This window comes from Narcine bancroftii, chromosome 2 (assembly GCF_036971445.1).
Source record: "Narcine bancroftii isolate sNarBan1 chromosome 2, sNarBan1.hap1, whole genome shotgun sequence".
Taxonomy (NCBI): domain Eukaryota; kingdom Metazoa; phylum Chordata; class Chondrichthyes; order Torpediniformes; family Narcinidae; genus Narcine; species Narcine bancroftii.
Genome location: NC_091470.1, coordinates 176,057,210 through 176,076,340, shown reverse-complemented (window position 1 = coordinate 176,076,340; position 19,131 = coordinate 176,057,210). Strand labels below are relative to the sequence as shown.

Sequence of the window (19,131 nt, the reverse complement as noted above, 5' to 3'; positions counted from 1 at the left end):
ACTTACAACTAACAGTGTTAGTTGGAGAAGGCGCATTCTGCCGTTATCAGCAAGTGGTGTTTTTTTTATACCTCAGGACACGCACTTAGTAAATTATCATACCATTACATTGTCCAACTGAATGGGCAACTAAGTTGCCCATTCAGAGCCAGCTCTTCAGCGCTTGACGTCCTGCTTTGCGGAAACTGCCAAAATGTTTGGCCTGGAAGTCAGCCTGAAGAAAACTGAGGTCCTCCATCAGCCAGCTCCCCACCATGACTACCAGCCCCCCCACATCTCCATCGGGCACACAAAACTCAAAACGGTCAACCAGTTTACCTATCTCGGCTGCACCATTTCATCAGATGCAAGGATCGACAATGAGATAGACAACAGACTCGCCAAGGCAAATAGCGCCTTTGGAAGACTACACAAAAGAGTCTGGAAAAACAACCAACTGAAAAACCTCACAAAGATAAGCGTATACAGAGCCGTTGTCATACCCACACTCCTGTTCGGCTCCGAATCATGGGTCCTCTACCGGCACCACCTACGGCTCCTAGAACGCTTCCACCAGCGTTGTCTCCGCTCCATCCTCAACATCCATTGGAGCGCTCACACCACTAACGTCGAGGTACTCGAGATGGCAGAGGTCGACAGCATCGAGTCCACGCTGCTGAAGATCCAGCTGCGCTGGATGGGTCACGTCTCCAGAATGGAGGACCATCGCCTTCCCAAGATCGTATTATATGGCGAGCTCTCCACTGGCCACCGTGACAGAGGTGCACCAAAGAAAAGGTACAAGGACTGCCTAAAGAAATCTCTTGGTGCCTGCCACATTGACCACCGCCAGTGGGCTGATAACGCCTCAAACCGTGCATCTTGGCGCCTCACAGTTTGGCGGGCAGCAGCCTCCTTTGAAGAAGACCGCAGAGCCCACCTCACTGACAAAAGGCAAAGGAGGAAAAACCCAACACCCAACCCCAACCAACCAATTTTCCCTTGCAACCGCTGCAATCGTGTCTGCCTGTCCCGCATCGGACTGGTCAGCCACAAACGAGCCTGCAGCTGACGTGGACTTTTTTACCCCCTCCATAAATCTTCGTCCGCGAAGCCAAGCCAAAGAAAGACATTGTCCAATGAATTAGCTGTTGCTATCCTTCTCTGTTAGTCTGCTGCACATCAGCTTGTTATTGCCAAACTTATCTTGAGCGTACAAGGTCACACCTCCATCCTGTTACTCCTTAGTACTGGGTGACTCCTTCTCCGGTCCCAACTCATGATGTTTTTACCTTACACCTTTCGCCATCCCATGCCCGAACATGACCACGGCCACAGTTATCAAGGCCCTTCACAATATCTTCACACTCTTTGGGGTCCCCAGTTTCATCCACAGCGACCAAGGGACTTCATTCATGAGTGATGAACTGGGGAAGAACATGCTGGCCAGGGGCATTGCCATGAGCAGGATCACCCGTTACAACCCTAGAGGGAATGGGCAAGTGGAAAGGGAGAACGCCATGATCTGGAAGACCATCCTCCTGGCACTGAGGTCATGGGGCTCCCTGTCTCCCAATGGTAAGAAATCCTCCTAGACGTACTGCACTCTGTCCGGTCACTTTTATGTATGGCCACTAACAACACGCATCACAAACGAATGTTTGCTTTCCCTAGGAAGTCTGCATCAGGGACTACACTACTCACCTGGCTGACTTCCCCTGGACCAATCCTACTTCGGAAGCACACCAGGCAATCTAAGACTGATCCACTGGTTGAGAGGTCCACTTTCTCCATGCTAACCCCCAGTGTTCCCACGTTGTCTTCTCTGATGGGCTCGAGGACATGGTCTCGATCTGGGATCCGAGTCCCCCTCCGATCACCACTGATCACCAACAGACACTTCTCCCACTGCTACTTTAGGGATCCCTGAGCTTGCAGCTGACCACTCTCCACCCTTGGCTACTCCTGTTACCCATGATGCACCAGCACCACACTCCCTTACTCCCTCACTTGTTTCCCCCCCACCATGAACTGTAACTGATGATGACAGGCCAACCCCACAAGCTGCTCAGGACAGTACGGCAGCGCCACAACCATTACCACATCATTCGCTGTTACTTAATCTGTAAAATACATACATGTATATTTGTTTAATTTTTGATTTTTCTCACCCCGCAGGACTCTTCTTAAAAAGGAGGGATGAATGAGGTAAACCATGGTTATGCTGCTGCCAGCTGGATGCGCCTCCCTCGACCGATCCCACCCATAGCCTTTGCCCGCTCCCCATTCCAGTCTGCCTCGATCAGTCAATGAGGTTCCAGTCTATAGTTAATAAAAACCTGTCAGTTCCACAACTCCAGGCTTTTGTGATTATTGACGGAGCATCAGTGATGCTACCTGTAAATTGGAAGAACACCTTATATTCCATCTGGGCACTCTCCAACCAGACGTCATTAAGATCGACTTCTCCAATTTCCATTAAACTCTTCCTGCTGAGTCTCTCTCATTCCCTATTCCCTTTCCTCCTGTCCTCCCCACCCCCTTCCCTCACCATTCACCAAAATCCCCTCCTCTCACTTCTTAGCTTCTTACCCATATCCACATATGACCTCTTACCTGGACTCCTCCCCTCCCCTGTCCCTTCCTCCCTCCTGTCCTCTCCTCCCCCTGCCCCTTCCTCCCTCCTGCCCTCCCCCTGCCCCTTCCTCCCTCCTGTCCTCTGCTCCCCCACCATTTTATTGAGGCGCCTGCTCACATTATGATGAAGGGTTCAGGGCTGAAATGTTGCTGACCCTTTATTCCTGTTGTCTCTGTGTGGCCTTCCCCACCATGTTATGTGTCCCAGACCATTTCGCTCATCCAAGTGTTTGTGTGATTTACCGGCTGGTATCACGTCTCCTTCTCCCCAACACAACCTCTCAACGGTCTTGTTTTCCCTGAGAGTTACCTTTGAATAGTCGAGATTGGACATGGGTGGGTTGGACTCAATGTGTGCCCTCATCAGTGCTGTGAGGAGACTAACTGGAGCACTTGAGGTCGTGGCTTCTGGAACATTCTTTGGCTTGGACGGAAGGCGACCTCTTCGACCTTTCAGGCTGTCCGTGCGGACCACTGGAAGAAAAAAAATGATGAGATGATTTTTCAAGCTTCTTCAGAAAAGGAGTCCCTATCATGGAGTCACAACATCTCCTCACCAGCCAGGAAGGCCCAGCGGCACCTACCCTTCCTGAGGCGGCAGAGGCCAAAGCTACCGGCCCCCGTCCCGACAGCGTTTTACAGGAGGACAATCCACAGTGACCTGTCTGGCTGCATCATTCTGTGGGTCAGTAAATGCAACCAGAGGTCAGTCCAGAGGAACATCAAATGGCTGAGAAGATCACTGGGGTATCCCTTTTCTCTATTGACAAGATTGACTGGGAGCACTGCCAAAATAAGGCTCAAAGAATCGCAAAACATAGTGGATACAGCCCAGGATCTCACAGGCAAAATTCTCCCCACCATCGAGAACATCTACAGGAGCCATCATCAAGGATCCACACGCTCTGTCCTCACTGCTGCCATCAGGAATGAGATATCGGTGCCACAAGACTCGCCCCACCAGGTTCAGGAACTACCCCTCCTCCATCAGACTCTTCAACAACAAACTCAATCAGAAACTCATTTAAGGACTCTTACTTGCACATTATTTATTAATAAATATTTTTAAATTTTGTAATCAGTTGTTTACATTTCTCTCATTTTTCTACAGATCTTTTACTGGAGTGGTTTTTAGATATCAATATTGGAGCAAGAATAAGCTGTTCTGCCCATTGAGTCTGTTCCACTGTTTAAACCTGAGCTGATTCTATAGCACGATGGACTGTGGAAATGACCAGCTGAATGTACAAGGAAAAAAAGAAAGAATAAATATGACCCTTTTGTAAAGGTCTGGCAGCCATACTTGGACCACATAGGGGCCCAGATACAGTAATAAAAAAGATCAAAAACGGGTATAAAAGTATCTATTATATATACAAAAATGTAGTTTCCCCAACTGTACTTTATAAAACTTAAAATATATGTAACTCTGATGGTGAATGGATCTGTATGTATGGGAAGCGGAGGGTGGGGGGGTGGTAGGGAGGGACTGTTGTGGTTTTTTGGCTGTGTTTGTGAGGAAAAAGTTTAATATTTTGTATATTTAAAATTTTTCTATGTTTAATTTTTGTTAAACAAATAATGAGCTGATCCATTTCCCCGCTCTGCCTGACTTCCTGGCCTTCTCCCCATAACTTTTGATGCCCTGGCTAATCCAGAACTTATCAGTCTCTGCCCAATGACCCGGCCTCCACAACCACCTGCAACAAAAAATTCCACACATTGAACACCCTCTGGCTGAAGAAATTCCTCTGCATTTCTGTTCTAAGGGAACGCTCTTCAATCCTGAAGTTGTGCCCTCTTGTCCTCAATTTTTTTTCACTATGGGAAACAACCTTTCTACGTTTACTCTGAAACATTTTGAATATTGAAAGGCGTGGACAATGAGATCCCCTCTTATTCTCCTAAATTTCGATGAATACAGGCCAAGAGTTGTCAAACACTCCTCATACAACAGCCCTTTCATTCCTAGGACCATCCTTGTGAACCCTCTCTAATGTCAGCACACCCTTTTTAAAATGAGGAGCCCAAAACCGCTCACAATATTCCATGAGAGGTCTCACCAGGCCCGTAGAAACCTTCAACATCACATCCCTGCTCTTGTATTCTGTTCCTCTTGAAATGAACTCCAGCACCGGATTTACCCACAGGTTTACCCCCAAGTGATCCTGCGCAAGGTCTCCTATATCTCTTTGCATCTGGGGATGTTCAATTTTCTCCCCATTTAGAAAATAATCAACTCTTTTATTTTTTCCACCAAAGTGCATGACTGTACACTTTCCGACATTGTAATTCACATTGCACTTCTCTGCCCGTTTCTCATAATGCAAGTCCTTCTTCAGCCTTTGTGTTTCCTCAACACTACCTTCGTATTATCTACTAACTTGGCCAACATGAAAAGAAGTGGCCCCAACACCGACCCCTGTGGGTCACCACTAGCAACTGGCAGCCAATCCAAATATGATCCCTGTGTTCTGACTCTCTGCTTCCTGCCAATCAGCCCATGCTTCACCCTTGCTTGTATGTTTCCCGTTATAGAATACTTGTTAAGTAGCCTCGTGTGCACCTTTTGAAAATCGACATACACAACATCTGCTGCATCTCCCTTATCCAGCCTGCTTGTCACTTCTTCAAAGAATTCCAACAGATTTGTCAAGCAAGATGTTCCCTTAAGGCTTTGACCCCTCTTGTCACGTCCACAAGTACTCCATAACCTCACCTTTGAGATTCAACTCCAATATTTTCCAAACCACTGATGTAAGGCTAGCTTTTCTATAACTTCCTTTCTGCTGCCTCCCTCCTTTCTTCTAGAACATCCCAGAATCTATTGATTTCTGAAAGATCATTATCAATACCTCCACAATCTCTACCACTACTTCTTTCAGAACCTAAGCGTGCAACCCATCGGGCCCAGGAGATTTATCCTCCCTCACACCATTCAGCTTTCTGAGCACCTTCTCCCTTGAAAGCCAGTCCTCTTCTTTGACGAGGCCGTCTTCCAAAGCTTGCCAGCTTGTCCCCCTGGAAATAAAGTCTGAGTCTCTCCTCTCTCTCTCACCCCCTCCAACTCTGAGAGCAAAGCCTCTCTTATTCTGCTCTCTGCCTGCAAACATCACATGACCTTCCAGACGGTAAATGCTCTTCTCCAGACAGAGCCTGTTGTTACATTTGATGCTTTTTTTTCAAATAACAGTCCATCAAGAGACTCTGTGCCCTCTTGCAAAACCTGCAATTTTTGTGTGGGACCTGCTCTAAAAAAAACCTTTCCCGATTTATCTCCCAAACACATCTATATACTCTGGCACAACCTGCATCATGTCAGTTGGCAGCTCGTTCCACACCCCCACCACTCTCTGTGTGAAGAAGATCCACCTCATGTTCCCCCTAAAATGTTCCTTTTTCACCCTTTAGCCATATTTCCACACTCCCACCACTCTCTCCTTGAAGAAGTATCCCCTAATGCTCACTTTAACCTAATTTATCTGGTTTTTAATCTCTGCACGCAGCATCTTTCAGCTGCTCCCGTCGGGAAAGAGATACAGGAGGATCAGAGCCAGCACCACCAGGCTGAGGAACAGCTTCTTCCCACGGGCAGTGAGGACACCTTCTTGCATTTACTCTATCGAAACCTCTCCTAACTTTGTAAACCTCTATCAAATCTCCCCTCATTCTCCAGTGCTCCAGGGAATAAAGTCCATGCCTATTTTCCTTTCCTCAAATCCACGCACCATCCTTGTAAATCTTCTCTGCTTGCTTTCAATCTTATTGATATATTTCCTGCAGTTAGGTGACCAAAACTGCACACAATACTCCAAAATTGGCTTCACCAATGTCTTGTAAAACTTCACCTTAACATCCCAACTTCGATACTGAGTGCTATGATTTATGAAGGCCAATGTGCCAAAAACTCTCTCTATGACCCCATGTACCAGTGACGCCACTCTCAGAGAATATTGTATTGGTATTCCCAGATCACTCCTCAGTACCCTGCCATTTACCATGTATGTCCTATCTTGTTTTTCAAGACAAGTCGTTTATTGTCATCTCATTGTTCAAGTACAACCTGACGAAACAGTTTTCTCCGGTCCTCAGCGCAGACACTCAACCAGACATAACACACATATAGTCCTGTTGCTTGTCCTTTGATCCATTTCTCTGCTTAAAAATCTTCCAAAATGCTACACCTCGCACTAGTCTGCCTTAAATACAGGTAATTGGAACTATTACGTTACTCATTAGGAGGGGAGACAAACTTACAGTCATACATGTGAGATGACCCCCCCATCTATGCTTGCTGCAGAGAACAAGGTGGCTTTGTTGTGGATGGGCCAGGAAGCCAGACCGTCTGTAAATCTGTCCATGAGTGGGATCTGAGTCCGATTATGAAACACACCTCTCGTTAATACTCAATCACAGGCTTCAAAACGAAGGGGCGGGGGGGACTGTTGGACACTAACCTTTGTGCAGACAGTCCATGAATTTTGGAGTTTAATGGGAAAGTCTGCAGACTCCATGGTCGAACGCAAGACACAAACACGATGGAGAAACTAAGCAGGTTACTCAGCATCTACGGGAAGGACAGGGTCCCAGAGGTTTTGGGGCCAGGCTCTTCGCCAAGGAATGAGCAGAAAACAGGAGCTCAGCAGCATAGGCGAGAGGTCACAGGTGGATACAGGTGGAGTGTAGGAGAAAAAAGTGGGGTGGCTCAGTTACCTTTGTGGTTAGTGCAATGGTGTTACAGTACCAGTAACCAGGGTTGAATCCAGCGCTGTCTGCAGGGAGTTTCAACGTTCTCCTGTGTCTGTGCGGGTTTCACTCCAGTTCCCTCTCATCATTCCAAAACGTATAGGGTTTGCAGTTTAATGAGCGTATTTGTGAGGTTCAGGCTGGTGGCTGGAAGGACCTGTTACCGTTATTGTTTTTAATTAAAGAAGCTGAGAAGTGATAGGGGAATGGGTAGCTTTCTGCATGGGGAGGGAAGGGGGTGGGGAGCTGGGGGAAGGGAGGAAGAGGGAAAGGGAGATGTATTACAGTGTTAATGCAGTCTGGATGGAGAGGGCCCAGGCAGAATACAAGGTGTTGCTGCTCCAGTTCGCGGGTGGCCTTGATTTGGCAGTGCATGAGGGGATGGACAGACATGTCGGTGTGGGAAGTGGGGGGTGGAACTGGAACAGTTGGCCACTGGGAAGTCCCCGTTATTGCAGAGGGCAGAGTACCCTTTGCACCCTTCCCAAATCGCAGTCTGCTCTGTGTCCCAGCAAGTTATGGACCATTCAAAATGCTTACCATTTTTGACCTGAGGGTTTGAGGGGGGAGTGGAGGTTGGGATAGGGGGAGAATGTTAGAAGCCGAATGGTTGAATTAAACACATGACTACAGGAAACATGAGAGAATTTTGCTTTTGTTTAATTCCAGTTCTGTGTTGTGCTATTATGGAAGCCCGTGTTAAAGTGCCAATCTATCGACACAGTAACTGAATCCAAACACAACCACTGCAGCTGGGAACTTAAATACAATTCAGCCAGTGATTAGAATTGGAGAGAAGGCTGACCACAACGTTCCATATAATGACTGTTCTGTTACTGTGTTTAACCACTATTTCCCAGCCTCCAACTCACCGTCACTGCAGTCACTCAGTGACCCTCTGGGGGGGAATACAATTGAATCTAGTCCCTGCAGCAATGCATCGTACAGATCAATCCGATCAACCACCTAGATTTGACACAAACGACAAATACACAACCAGCCCAGACCGGGTAAGATGCTCCTCACTAAATCCTGAGAACGCAAGGCAAAATTCATTCCACAGACATCACCCAATTAGCTTGATTAAACTGTCAGCAAGGGATCAAAAGACTCCTTGATCGACGCATTGACACATAGATGTAAAGACTTTGTCCGGAGATGCAGTGGAGACGTTCAACACCATGAAGAAAACTCTCGCTGACGTCACTGTGCTTGTCCATCAGAGGCCCAATGCCCTACTCTCACTCACCATGGTTGTCTCTGTCAAGGCCATGGGATCTATTTTTAGAGCAACAGGTCAACGGCAGGTTGGACCCTCTGGCATTTTTTTGTCAAAACTATCTCCCACTCATATGAGGTGGAGTCCATTCAGCCAAGAATGTCCACCTCACCATCAATCATTTCCACCATCTGTTGGAAGGTCGTCCCTTCACCATTTTACAGACACCAACCGCTCACATAAAACCTCTTGCACGAGCATGCAGAACTATTAACCACTTGGACTTTGTCCTGCAATTCTCCAGTCACATCAGACACATCCAAGGAAAAGGGAGCCCCATTGCCGATGCTATATCGAAACTGGAAGCTGTTCATGTGACTACAATCATTTATTTTAATGCAATGCCTCAGGCCCAGCATGTTGATCCAAATCTCATCCAGTCCTGCCAGGTGACACAGCCAAAGACTTGCACATCAGTGACAGAGGTGAGACAAGAGAGTGTGACATGTCCACCTGCCCATAGCCATGCATCGCAAAGTCTTCAGCATGCTCCACAACCTCTCCTATCTGGCCAAGAAAGCGACGATCAAGCTGGTTACTGAACGTTTCACCTGGCCACGCACCATGTGAGACATCAGGCTATGGGCGAAGACCTGCTTGCCATGTCAATGGTTCAAGGTCTGCAGATGCACCAAAACCCCACTCGGAGTTTTCCCAGTCCCAGATTCCTGTTTTTTGAGCAGGTCCACCATGATCTAGTCAGTCCACCTCCACCATCGAGACGTTACACTTATTTACTTACTACAAGTTGGCAAGATGCCGTCCCAGTCACCAATATCTTCATGAAACAGTCACCAAGGCTTTCGTTGCCCGATGGGTTCTGGCCTTCGGTGTCCCAGGTACGATTACTATGGACCGAGTACCACAGTTTGATTCACTACTCTTCTGAGCACTTCCCGACATTTTGGGTACTAATCGGATTTGTCAATGGCTTACCATCTACAATGAAAACAGTGTTGACACTGGGGTAGATGCATCACAATGGAGGGACCAGTTGCCCATGGTCCTACTTGGCATTCGTACGGCGATAAAACCAAATCTAGGATATCTAGTATCTGAAATGGTCTATGGCGCCATTCTGACACTTCCCGAGGAATTTGTTGAACCAGCTCCTATGGCCAGACCACATGATCCTGCCAATGGCATTGATGGATTACAGCAAACAATACAGTTACTAAGGTCAACGGTGACCAGCAAGCAGCTCCAACTGTCTACATGCCAGCCAACTTACAACGGTGCACACAATACCATTCACCGAGCTCTTCAGCAAGACAGCTCTGACCACGTCATCCAACCCCAACCCAAACATTTCATAATTCATTGGGATGGAAAAACTGACACCACCTCTGTTGACTGGTTAAAGTCAGTATATGTCAGAATCAGCCCGCAACGCCACCCACCGAACCGGCAAAGTCACAAGACCCCAGCTCTTCCTGTCGAAGACCGCCCAGATACACACCTCAGTACCAAACAAGATCAGGCCGAATGATCAACCCACCAGACTGATATGTGGCAGGGCAAAGCCAGACCCTCACTATCCTGCCTAAGTCAGAGGCTGGGGGGGGGGGGTGGTGTAGGAGGGGGATGTCACGGCTTCAAGTCTATGCAGGGTTTGTGTAAATCCTCTTACCACTAGTGGACTCAGAGAGGTCACGCTCAGGTGTTGAGACAAGCCTGTAGAAGTTAGCCAATCGAGAACAAGGACAACTTCAATGTCAGGTGCCAGATGCAGCCAATGGCTGAGGTGGGTTTTGATTAGTTAGTTCAGACAATAAAAGAGGGTGCCTAAAAAACTAAGGACACATCTTGTCTTGTTCAACTTAACATCACGGGTTCGGCATCTCTACAACTTCTTCCCACAGGTGGTGAGATTGATGAACAGTACCCTGTAACTGAGTGAACCATTCCAAATACAGGTATCAATGATTTAGATAATAAAATGAATGGATTTTTGGCCAAGTTTGCAGATGTTATGGAGGTAGGTGGAGGAGCAGTTAATGTTTAGGGAACAGGGAGGCTGCAGAGGACTTAAGACAGATTAAGAAAATGGGCAGAGAAGAGGTAAATGAAATACAAATATCAGAAAGTGTACATTCATGCAATTGGTATAAAAAATAAATGGGCACAATTTTTAAAATGTGGAGTAATGTGAAATTACCAAATGCAAAGGGACCTGGGAGACTTTGTGCAGGACAACTTGAAGGTAAAACTTATGTTGAGTTGGTGGAGACGAAGGCAAATGAAATGCTGGTGTTCATTTCAAAGCAAATAGAATACAAGAGTAGGATGTGATGTTGAAGCTTTATAAGACACTGGTGAGGCCTCACCTGGAGTATTCTGAACTGATTTTGGCTTAAGAAAAGGTGTGCTGACGTTGGAGAGGGTTCAAACAAGGTTCACATTGATGATTCCAGGAATAAAAGTGTTCGCATATGAGGAGTGTTTGACAGCTCTTTGCCTGTATTTGTTGGAATGTTGGAGAGTGAGGATGGGGATCTCACTGAAACATTTTAGATGTGGAAGGGCATGGAGGGAGTAAATATAGGAAGGTTTTTTTCTTACGATGGGAGAGTCCAGGACAAGAGGGCACAACTTCAGAGTTAAAGGCTGTCCGTTCAGAACAGAGATGAAGAGGAATTTCTTCAGCCAGAAATCTGTGGAATCTGTGGCCAATGGTCGTGAAGGCCGGGTCATTGGGTGAATTTGAGGAAGAGATTGATAGGGTTCTTTATTAGTTAAGGCATCAAAGGTTATTGGGAGAAGGGTGGGTAGTAGGTCTGAATGGGAAAAGGGATCAGTTCATGGGGGAGGCTCAATGGGCTGAATGACCTATTTCTGCTCCATATATCATTTGTTGCAATCCAACCCTTATTTCAATCCTCATTGCCACTGACTTTGTGGCCTGATGCTTGGAGTATCTTTATCTCTGAACACCACTGTGTAGAAAATGGCCAGATCGATAACTGAGGGAAGAGGTTCTAAATTAAAAAACCTCATCAAAAACAGCAAAAGTTGAAAAGGAGGGTAGATTTTGAAACTGCTCCTTCTACATTGTGAAAAGATCGATGGAGAATATTGCATTCTGGAAGGAAAACTGAAGATAGGCCATGTATGGTCGGGCACTGAGGAGTGCAGTAGAACAGAGGGATGTGGGAATACAGATACATAGTTCCCTGAAAGTGGGGTCACAGGTGGACAGGGATGGAAAGAGAGCATTTGGAACTTTGGGCTTCTTAAATCTGAGCATAGGAGTTAAGATGTTATGGTGAAGTTGTAGCAATGACGAGGCCAAATTTAGAGTATTGTGTGGTTTTGGTCACCTGACTTATAGGAAAGATATCAAAAGGATTGAAAGATTCTAGAAAAGATTGACCGCTGGGACCTGAGGATCTTGAGGGATAGATTAAACAGGTTAGGATTTTATTACCTGGAATGAAGAAAAATAAGGAGAGATTTGATAAAGGTACATAGAATTCCGATGGGTATAGATGGAGTAAATGCAGGTTGACTTTTTCCACTGATACAAACCAGAGGATAGGGTTTCCGGGTGAAAGGAGGAACACTAGGGGAATTTCTTCACACAGAGAATGATGGGGGTATGGAATGAGCTGCCAGCTGAAGTGGTGAATGCAGGTTCAATTTTAACATTTGAGGAAAATTTGGACGTACATTGATGGGAGGGGTACAGAGAGCTATGGACTGGATGCAGGTCAGTGAGACCAGGCAAAATACTAGTTCAGCACAGATTAGAGGAGCTGAAGGGCCTTTGCTGCCATGCTCTGTGCTTCTGAAGAAGTGCTATAAATAGGAAACGTGCCTTATTTGAATACGTTTTGATAATACAACTAAATTCATTGCAGACAGAATGTATTCATGTGGCATGTAAGCATAGCGGTCAGCATAATGCTGTCACAGTGCCAGTGACCTGGGTTCGAGCCCACCGCTATCTGTACGGAGTTTGCACATTTCTTTCCATGTCAGCGTGGGTTTTCCCCATGTTCCAAAGGTGTATGGGATTAGTGGGTCAATTGGTGAGATTGATTTACTAGGATGGAACAGACTCATTGGCTGGAAGGGCCTGTGTCTCAAAATTAAAGTTAAAAAATTAAAATGTATATATCCAGAATTATTCAAATGCTCACCTTCCTTCACCATGCCCACTGCAAGACACTTCTGAAATCGGCAAAACTGACATCGGTTCCGTCTTCGTTTATCCACAGGACAGTCTTTAGTGGCCAGGCAAACGTACTTGGCATTTTTCTGAACAGAGCGCTGCGGAAATGAATGGAAATCACGTGTGAGGACAGAATCTCCCCACAGAGCCTCCAGCGGACTGATGTGTCAGGTCACACACCACACGACCTGCTGGAGGAACAGGGTCAAGCAGCATCAGTGGGAGAAAGTAAATGGGCGACAGTTCCCTTGAACAAGTGTATTCCTGCCCCCAGCAGATTGCATTGAGCTTCCGAGTCCAGCCTCTGTGTGACAACAATGGGATGCACCGCCAGATTTTCCAACAGTCAGCGATCGGCACACAGGAGGGAGATTGAAAACTTGGCAGAATGGTGCACTAACAACCTCACACTTAATGTCACCAAAACCAAGGACCTGATTGAAGTCTTCAAGAATGGAAAACAATCCAGTGATCAATGGGGGATTCAGAGGTGGAGAGGGTGAGTACATTTAAAAATCCGAGCAGTCACTATCTGGGAGGACCTCTCATGGACCCAATATACTAATGTCATCATGAAGAAAAGATGTCAGGGCCTCTACTTCCTCAGAAGTTTGGTATGACATTGGAAACGTGGCAAACTTCAACTGATTAGTTTAAATTTAAAAAAAAAATTTTTACATTTACAGTCTGGGAACAGGCTATTTACACAAACAGACTGGGTACAGGCCATTTTCATTCAGACCGGGTAAAGGCCATTTTCACATATAGCCTGGGTACAGGTCATTTTCATATACAGACCGGTAACAGGACATTTACACATACAGCCTGGATGCAGGCCATTTTCACATTCAGACCGGTAACAGGCCATTTACACACACAGCCCGGATACAGGCCATTTACACAAACAGACTGGGTACAGGACATTTACATAAGCAGACCGGGTACAGGACATTTTCACATACAGACTGGGTACAGGGCAATTTAACATACAGCTCAGGTACAGGGCATTTACACAAACAGACTGGGTACAGACCATTTTCACATTCAGCCTGGGAACAAGTCATTTACTCATACGTCCCGGGTACAGGCTATTTACACATACAGACCGGTAACAGGCCATTTACACATACAGTCTGGTTTCAGGCTATTTAAGCCCATGATCCCATGGTGCCAAATTGCACCTAATTGACCTGTAAACCCCGGTACGTTTTAAAGGTTGGGAGGAAACCGGAGCTCCCAGGAAAAACACATGCAGATACAGGGAGAATGTACAAACTTCTTATAGACAGCGCAGGTTTGAAACCCTAGTCCTGATCGCTAGTGCTGTAAAGACGTTGCGGTAGCCGCTACACCAACCGTGCCATTGTAGAATGTGTGCTGACTAGTTGCATCATGGCCTTATATGGGGGCACCAATACCTCTAAGTGGAAAGCCATGCAAACGGCCGAAATATCGACATAGGACACTGCTGACGGAGAGCAAATGTAATCATCAAGGATCCACACCACCCAGAGCACGCCCTGTTCATGCTGCTGCCATCAGGAAAGAGGTATCGGTGACACAGGACTCGTACCACCAGGTTCAGGAACAGCTACTACTCCTCTGCCATCAGACTCCTCAATGACAAACTCAATCAGGGACACATTTAAGGACTCTTGCTTTGCATATTATTTATTAGTGACTTTTCGGTATTGCACTGTCAATTTGTTTACATTTCTCTCTTTTGGATAGGTATACTTCTTCTTACAGTGTACGGTTACCAGTAAGTAGAAATTCTGCCTGGCCCTCAGGAAAAAGAATCTCAGGTTTGGATGTGATGTCCTGAATGGGCTCAGACAATAAATCAGAACTTTGGATCGAATTTCCGAGCCCACATCCCTACCTCCAAGGTTGAAAGTCTCAGTTGAAACTGTGTCCTCTGTAACAAGCCTGTCTCAGTGAACGTCACAATTCAGACAGGTTTAAGCTCCCAGCAGCCAACTGTTTCAACTCCCCCACCCATCCCAACACTGACATGTCAGTCCTCAGCCTCATTCATTGTTCGGGGGAGGTCAAATGTAAACACAATCCTCCTGGACAGCCATATAGCCAAAGGCACATAGATTGGTCTGTTTTGGAACTGGTTCCACTGTTTCAGCTACACTCTTATTTTTTTCTTAAATCTTCCCCCACACACTCCAGTGTGATCTACCTGTGCCTCATCTCCCCAATACCATGTTACTTAGCCCCTCCCTAACTTCTTTTCCACTTTCCCCACACCCACCTTGATATCAACCCTTCCTACTTTGGTCTCGAGAGAATCCCATCCTGAATCAGACCCTGCTGAGGACTCACCTGGAGTACAGGGTACCATTTTGGGCGCCTTACTGAAGAAAAGATGTGCTCGGATTAGAGAGGGTTCAAAGAAGATTCACAATAACGATTCCAGGAATGATGGGATTTACAAACATGGTGCCAGGAACTGAGGAACTGAGTTATAGGGAAAGAATAAACAGGTTAGGACTTTATGTCCTGGAGTGTTGGAGAATGAGAGGAGATTTGATAAAGGTGTACAAAAATATGAGGAGTTTCAACAGAGTAAACGCAGCAGGCTTTTCCAAGACGACATGGGTTAAAGTGAGATGCTTAAAGGAATATTAAAAGGGAAGTGACTCACAGAGAGAGAGAGGTGGGGGTGTGAAATGAATGGCCAGCTGAAATGGTGAATGCAGGCTCAATTTTGACATTTAAGAAAAATTAGGCCAGGTGCATCGATGGGAAGGGTCTGAAGGGATATGGACTGGGTATAGGTCACTGGGACTAGGGAAAATAATAGTCCAGCACAGACTAGAAGGGCCAAAGGAGCTATTTTTTGTTGCAATTTATAGTTTATACTATCTATATATCTATCTTTCTTTATTTTCATCACCGAATAAACAGATTCCAACCATTGAAAGCCCTGCTCAAGTCGTCACCTTTATTTGTTGTTCATTCTATAACTACTGATGTAATGCACAGTAAAGACAAAATGGCGTTTCTCCAGGACCATGGAGCCTATTTACATATTTAACTCTGCCCAATTAACCTACAAGCTTTTTAAATTTTGGAGGGTGGTGTAAACCAGAGCACCTGGAGGAAACCCAGGCAGACGCGGGGAGAAAGTGCAAACTCCTGGCCAACAGTGGTTGTCGCCGGTGCTGTAATGGAGTGGAGTTAACCGCTACACTAACCAAGCTGCCCCATATTCTATTTCCTTCTACACAAGTCAATCCCAGCTCCTCAAATCTGTCCCTTTCTGAAAGACACCACAAGGTTCACATCCATGGCGCAGCCTGGCAATGCATGGGTGCTGAGTCATGGCCGAACGTACAGTCGAATGAGGAGCATTATGTAAAGGTATTTATCCAGTTTGAACTTTGTGAATAATTCCCACACAAGCACCATACAGTTCTCCGACAAACTGCAGCAGTGATATTGTTCGAAGCAAGTGGACTATTCATGGGACGTCCGAACATTTGATGAAACAGCTGCCTTGAATCCATCTGCCCACTCCCTCTTGCTCTCCCAAGACACAATGTCACAGCTGTGTGGAATATCTGTGTTGACAACATTACATGATAAAAAACAGATTTGTTCTTGACAATATACCAGGAAAATTCAGCATTTAAAGGTCATAAAACCATAGAACTATTGAACATTGCAGTACAGAAAACAGGCCCTTCAGCCCTTCTAATCTGTGCTGAACTATAATTATCCCTAGTCCCACAAACCTACACCCAGTTCATAACCCTTCATGCCCCTCCATCCACCTACCTGTCCACATTTTCCTTAATGTTTAAATAGAGGAATTTACAAATCTCTTTCGTACTTATCTGTTCTTGAGTACAGTTTTTTGCCCAGCTGCTAGGCCCACAGGTAAAAGAATCTCAGGGTTGTGTGTACTCGGACAATAGATCTGAACTTAGAACCTTCAACACTTCAGCTGGCAGCTCATTCCACACTCCCACCAATCTCAGTGTTGCAGTGCATAATGAAGAACGAGAAAATGATCAGACATAGTTCATTAAAAGTCGTTTACAAGGTCACCCGCAGCTTTTGAAACCCCCACGCGTTCTGAATGACGTCATCACGTGATATCATAGATCTCTCAGAACCTCCCGAGCCGGTTCGATTATGTCTCCAGTGAGCAGCTACATGCCCCCACCCCTCCCCACCCCAGAACTGGTGATAGAAGAGTGGCCCAAAGTCTATATCCTTGAGTTTCAAGCTCGTAACGGCAGTTCTATAGCCGGGAGTTTGTCGTCCTGATGCTGAGTTTTGGCCAGTAGTCTACACCCAACGAGAGGGAATGCACTGCTTGAACGAAGGAGCAGGACAGGGCCACATTATTCTTACTGGAGATATGTTTAATCCTGGTTGAAAACTCAGATACGTAGGATAGGTGGCATTGCTGGCGGGCTGACCAGGGATATGATACCTTCGCAAAGGTGAACATTAGTGCAGGTGGTCGGTAAAAACTGAAGTCCATGCCTTCCAAAAAAATAATGGAAGTGTCTAACCACTAGGTACAGCGCCAGCAGTTCCCTATTGAATGTGCTGTATTTCATTTCTGGAGGGTGGAGGTGCCTATTGAAAAATGCTAGAGCCTTCCATTGTCCATTGGTGTACTATTCCAAGAGCCCGCCTACTGACACGTCAGATATGTTTATGATCAAAGCGATTGGTGCATCCATTTGAGGTCTGCTCGTGCTACTATTGTCTCCTTTGTCCACTCGATTTCTTTGGCATCACTGGATGTGAGGTCGAAGAGCTTTAAGAGGCAGGGGATGAGTGAGGGAAGATGGAGCAGGGGAGAGGGGCAAGGGGAAGTGAGGAGAGGAGGGAGGATGGAGCTGGGGAGGGAGGAGATTAGGTCAACAGGCAAGAGGTCAGAGGTGGAAGGGTAGAATAGAAAGAAACTGAGAAGTGATAGGAAGGGATAATTCTCTGAGTGGAGAAGGTAGGGAAGGGGTGGGGAGCTGGAAGAAAAGAGACAGAGATATGTGGGGAGGGGTTTAACAGAAACTGGAGAAGTTGATGTTAATGCCTTGGAGAGTGGCCAGATGGATTATTGGGTGTTCTCCAATTTGCATGTAGCCTCAGTTTGGCGGTAATGCCATGAATAAAGATGGGGTGTGGAATAGAAATGGGTGGCCTCTGGGAGGTCCCCATCTTTACAGCTGATAGACTGAAGGTGCTCAACAAAATGATCTCCAGTCTGAGTCCAGTATAGAGGAGACCACATCAAACGCATCAGATACAGTAGATGATGTCCACCGATTCACAAATAAAGTGCTGGTTCTCTTGGAAGGGCTATTTGGGGCTTGGAAAGGTGGTGAGCGCAAGGGCTTCCTGCAGTCACGGGTGATTCGCGGGAATGGACGTGTCCTTGCAGGACATGGAGGGGAAGACATGTCTGGTGGTGGGATAAGGAGGCAGAAATTACAGATAATATCTTGTTTGCGGAGGCTGTTGAAATGGCAGGGAAGGGCAAGGGGAATCCTGTCCTTGTGTCTTGGGGAGGAGGGGCCAGAGCAGATATGTGGGAGATAGCAGAGATATGGGTGAGGGCCAAGTTGATGACAATAGAGGAGACGACACTTTATTTGAAGAAGGAGAACATCTCAGATGTTCCAAAATGCAAGACCACATCCAAGGAAGTGGATGTGATAGAGGTGGAGGAATTGAGAGAAAGGAATATGATCCATGGAGGAGAAATTCAGATAATGTATCTGATATTCCATCTGTCAGCCATGCAAGTTGACACCAGAGAGGGTGATGGCCTATCATATCCCAGCCAGATCTCTGCAAGAGCTATCCAATTAATATCAGTGTCCTGTTTCTTCCCCATGGCTCCATTCAAGTGGATATCCAATTCTGTTTTGAAAGTTCAATGTTATCAATTATCTTTGCAAGCCACATGCCACAAATTTGAGTGGCGTTTTAAGTAGAGTCTGTTCTGAGTCCTAGAAAAGTTGTCTCCCTTACCACTAACATCCCACTCAGTACCTAACCCTGTGACCTCAAGAAATGCTACACTCACACATCCTCCTTCATCACCATTAGAGCCTCAAACAGACCTTCCAAGTGAAGTATTGCTTCTCGTGAACCTGCAGGAGTCATCGACTTTGTAGTCTCCTCTACATCAGAGAGACTGGATGCAGACTTTGTCGAGCACCTTTGCTCTGTCCATTGCTGAAACGGGACCTCCCAGTGGCCACCCATTTCAATCCCCTACATGATTCCCACACAAACATGTCTATCCATGGTCTCATGCTCTGCCAAACCAAGGCCATCC

General features: G+C 46.3%; 1 protein-coding gene across 1 annotated transcript in view; it reads right to left on the bottom strand.

The window, feature by feature from the left end:
• LOC138754631 (nuclear receptor subfamily 4 group A member 1-like) overlaps positions 1–19,131 on the bottom strand; it is an 81,085-nt gene that overhangs the window by 29,204 nt on the left and 32,750 nt on the right. Inside the window, exons 3-4 of the mRNA XM_069919180.1 lie at positions 12,784–12,913; positions 2,927–3,090 (exon numbers count right to left, since the gene is read on the bottom strand). Of these exons, the coding sequence (XP_069775281.1) occupies positions 2,927–3,090; positions 12,784–12,913 (294 nt within the window). The remainder of the gene's footprint in view (positions 1–2,926; positions 3,091–12,783; positions 12,914–19,131) is intronic.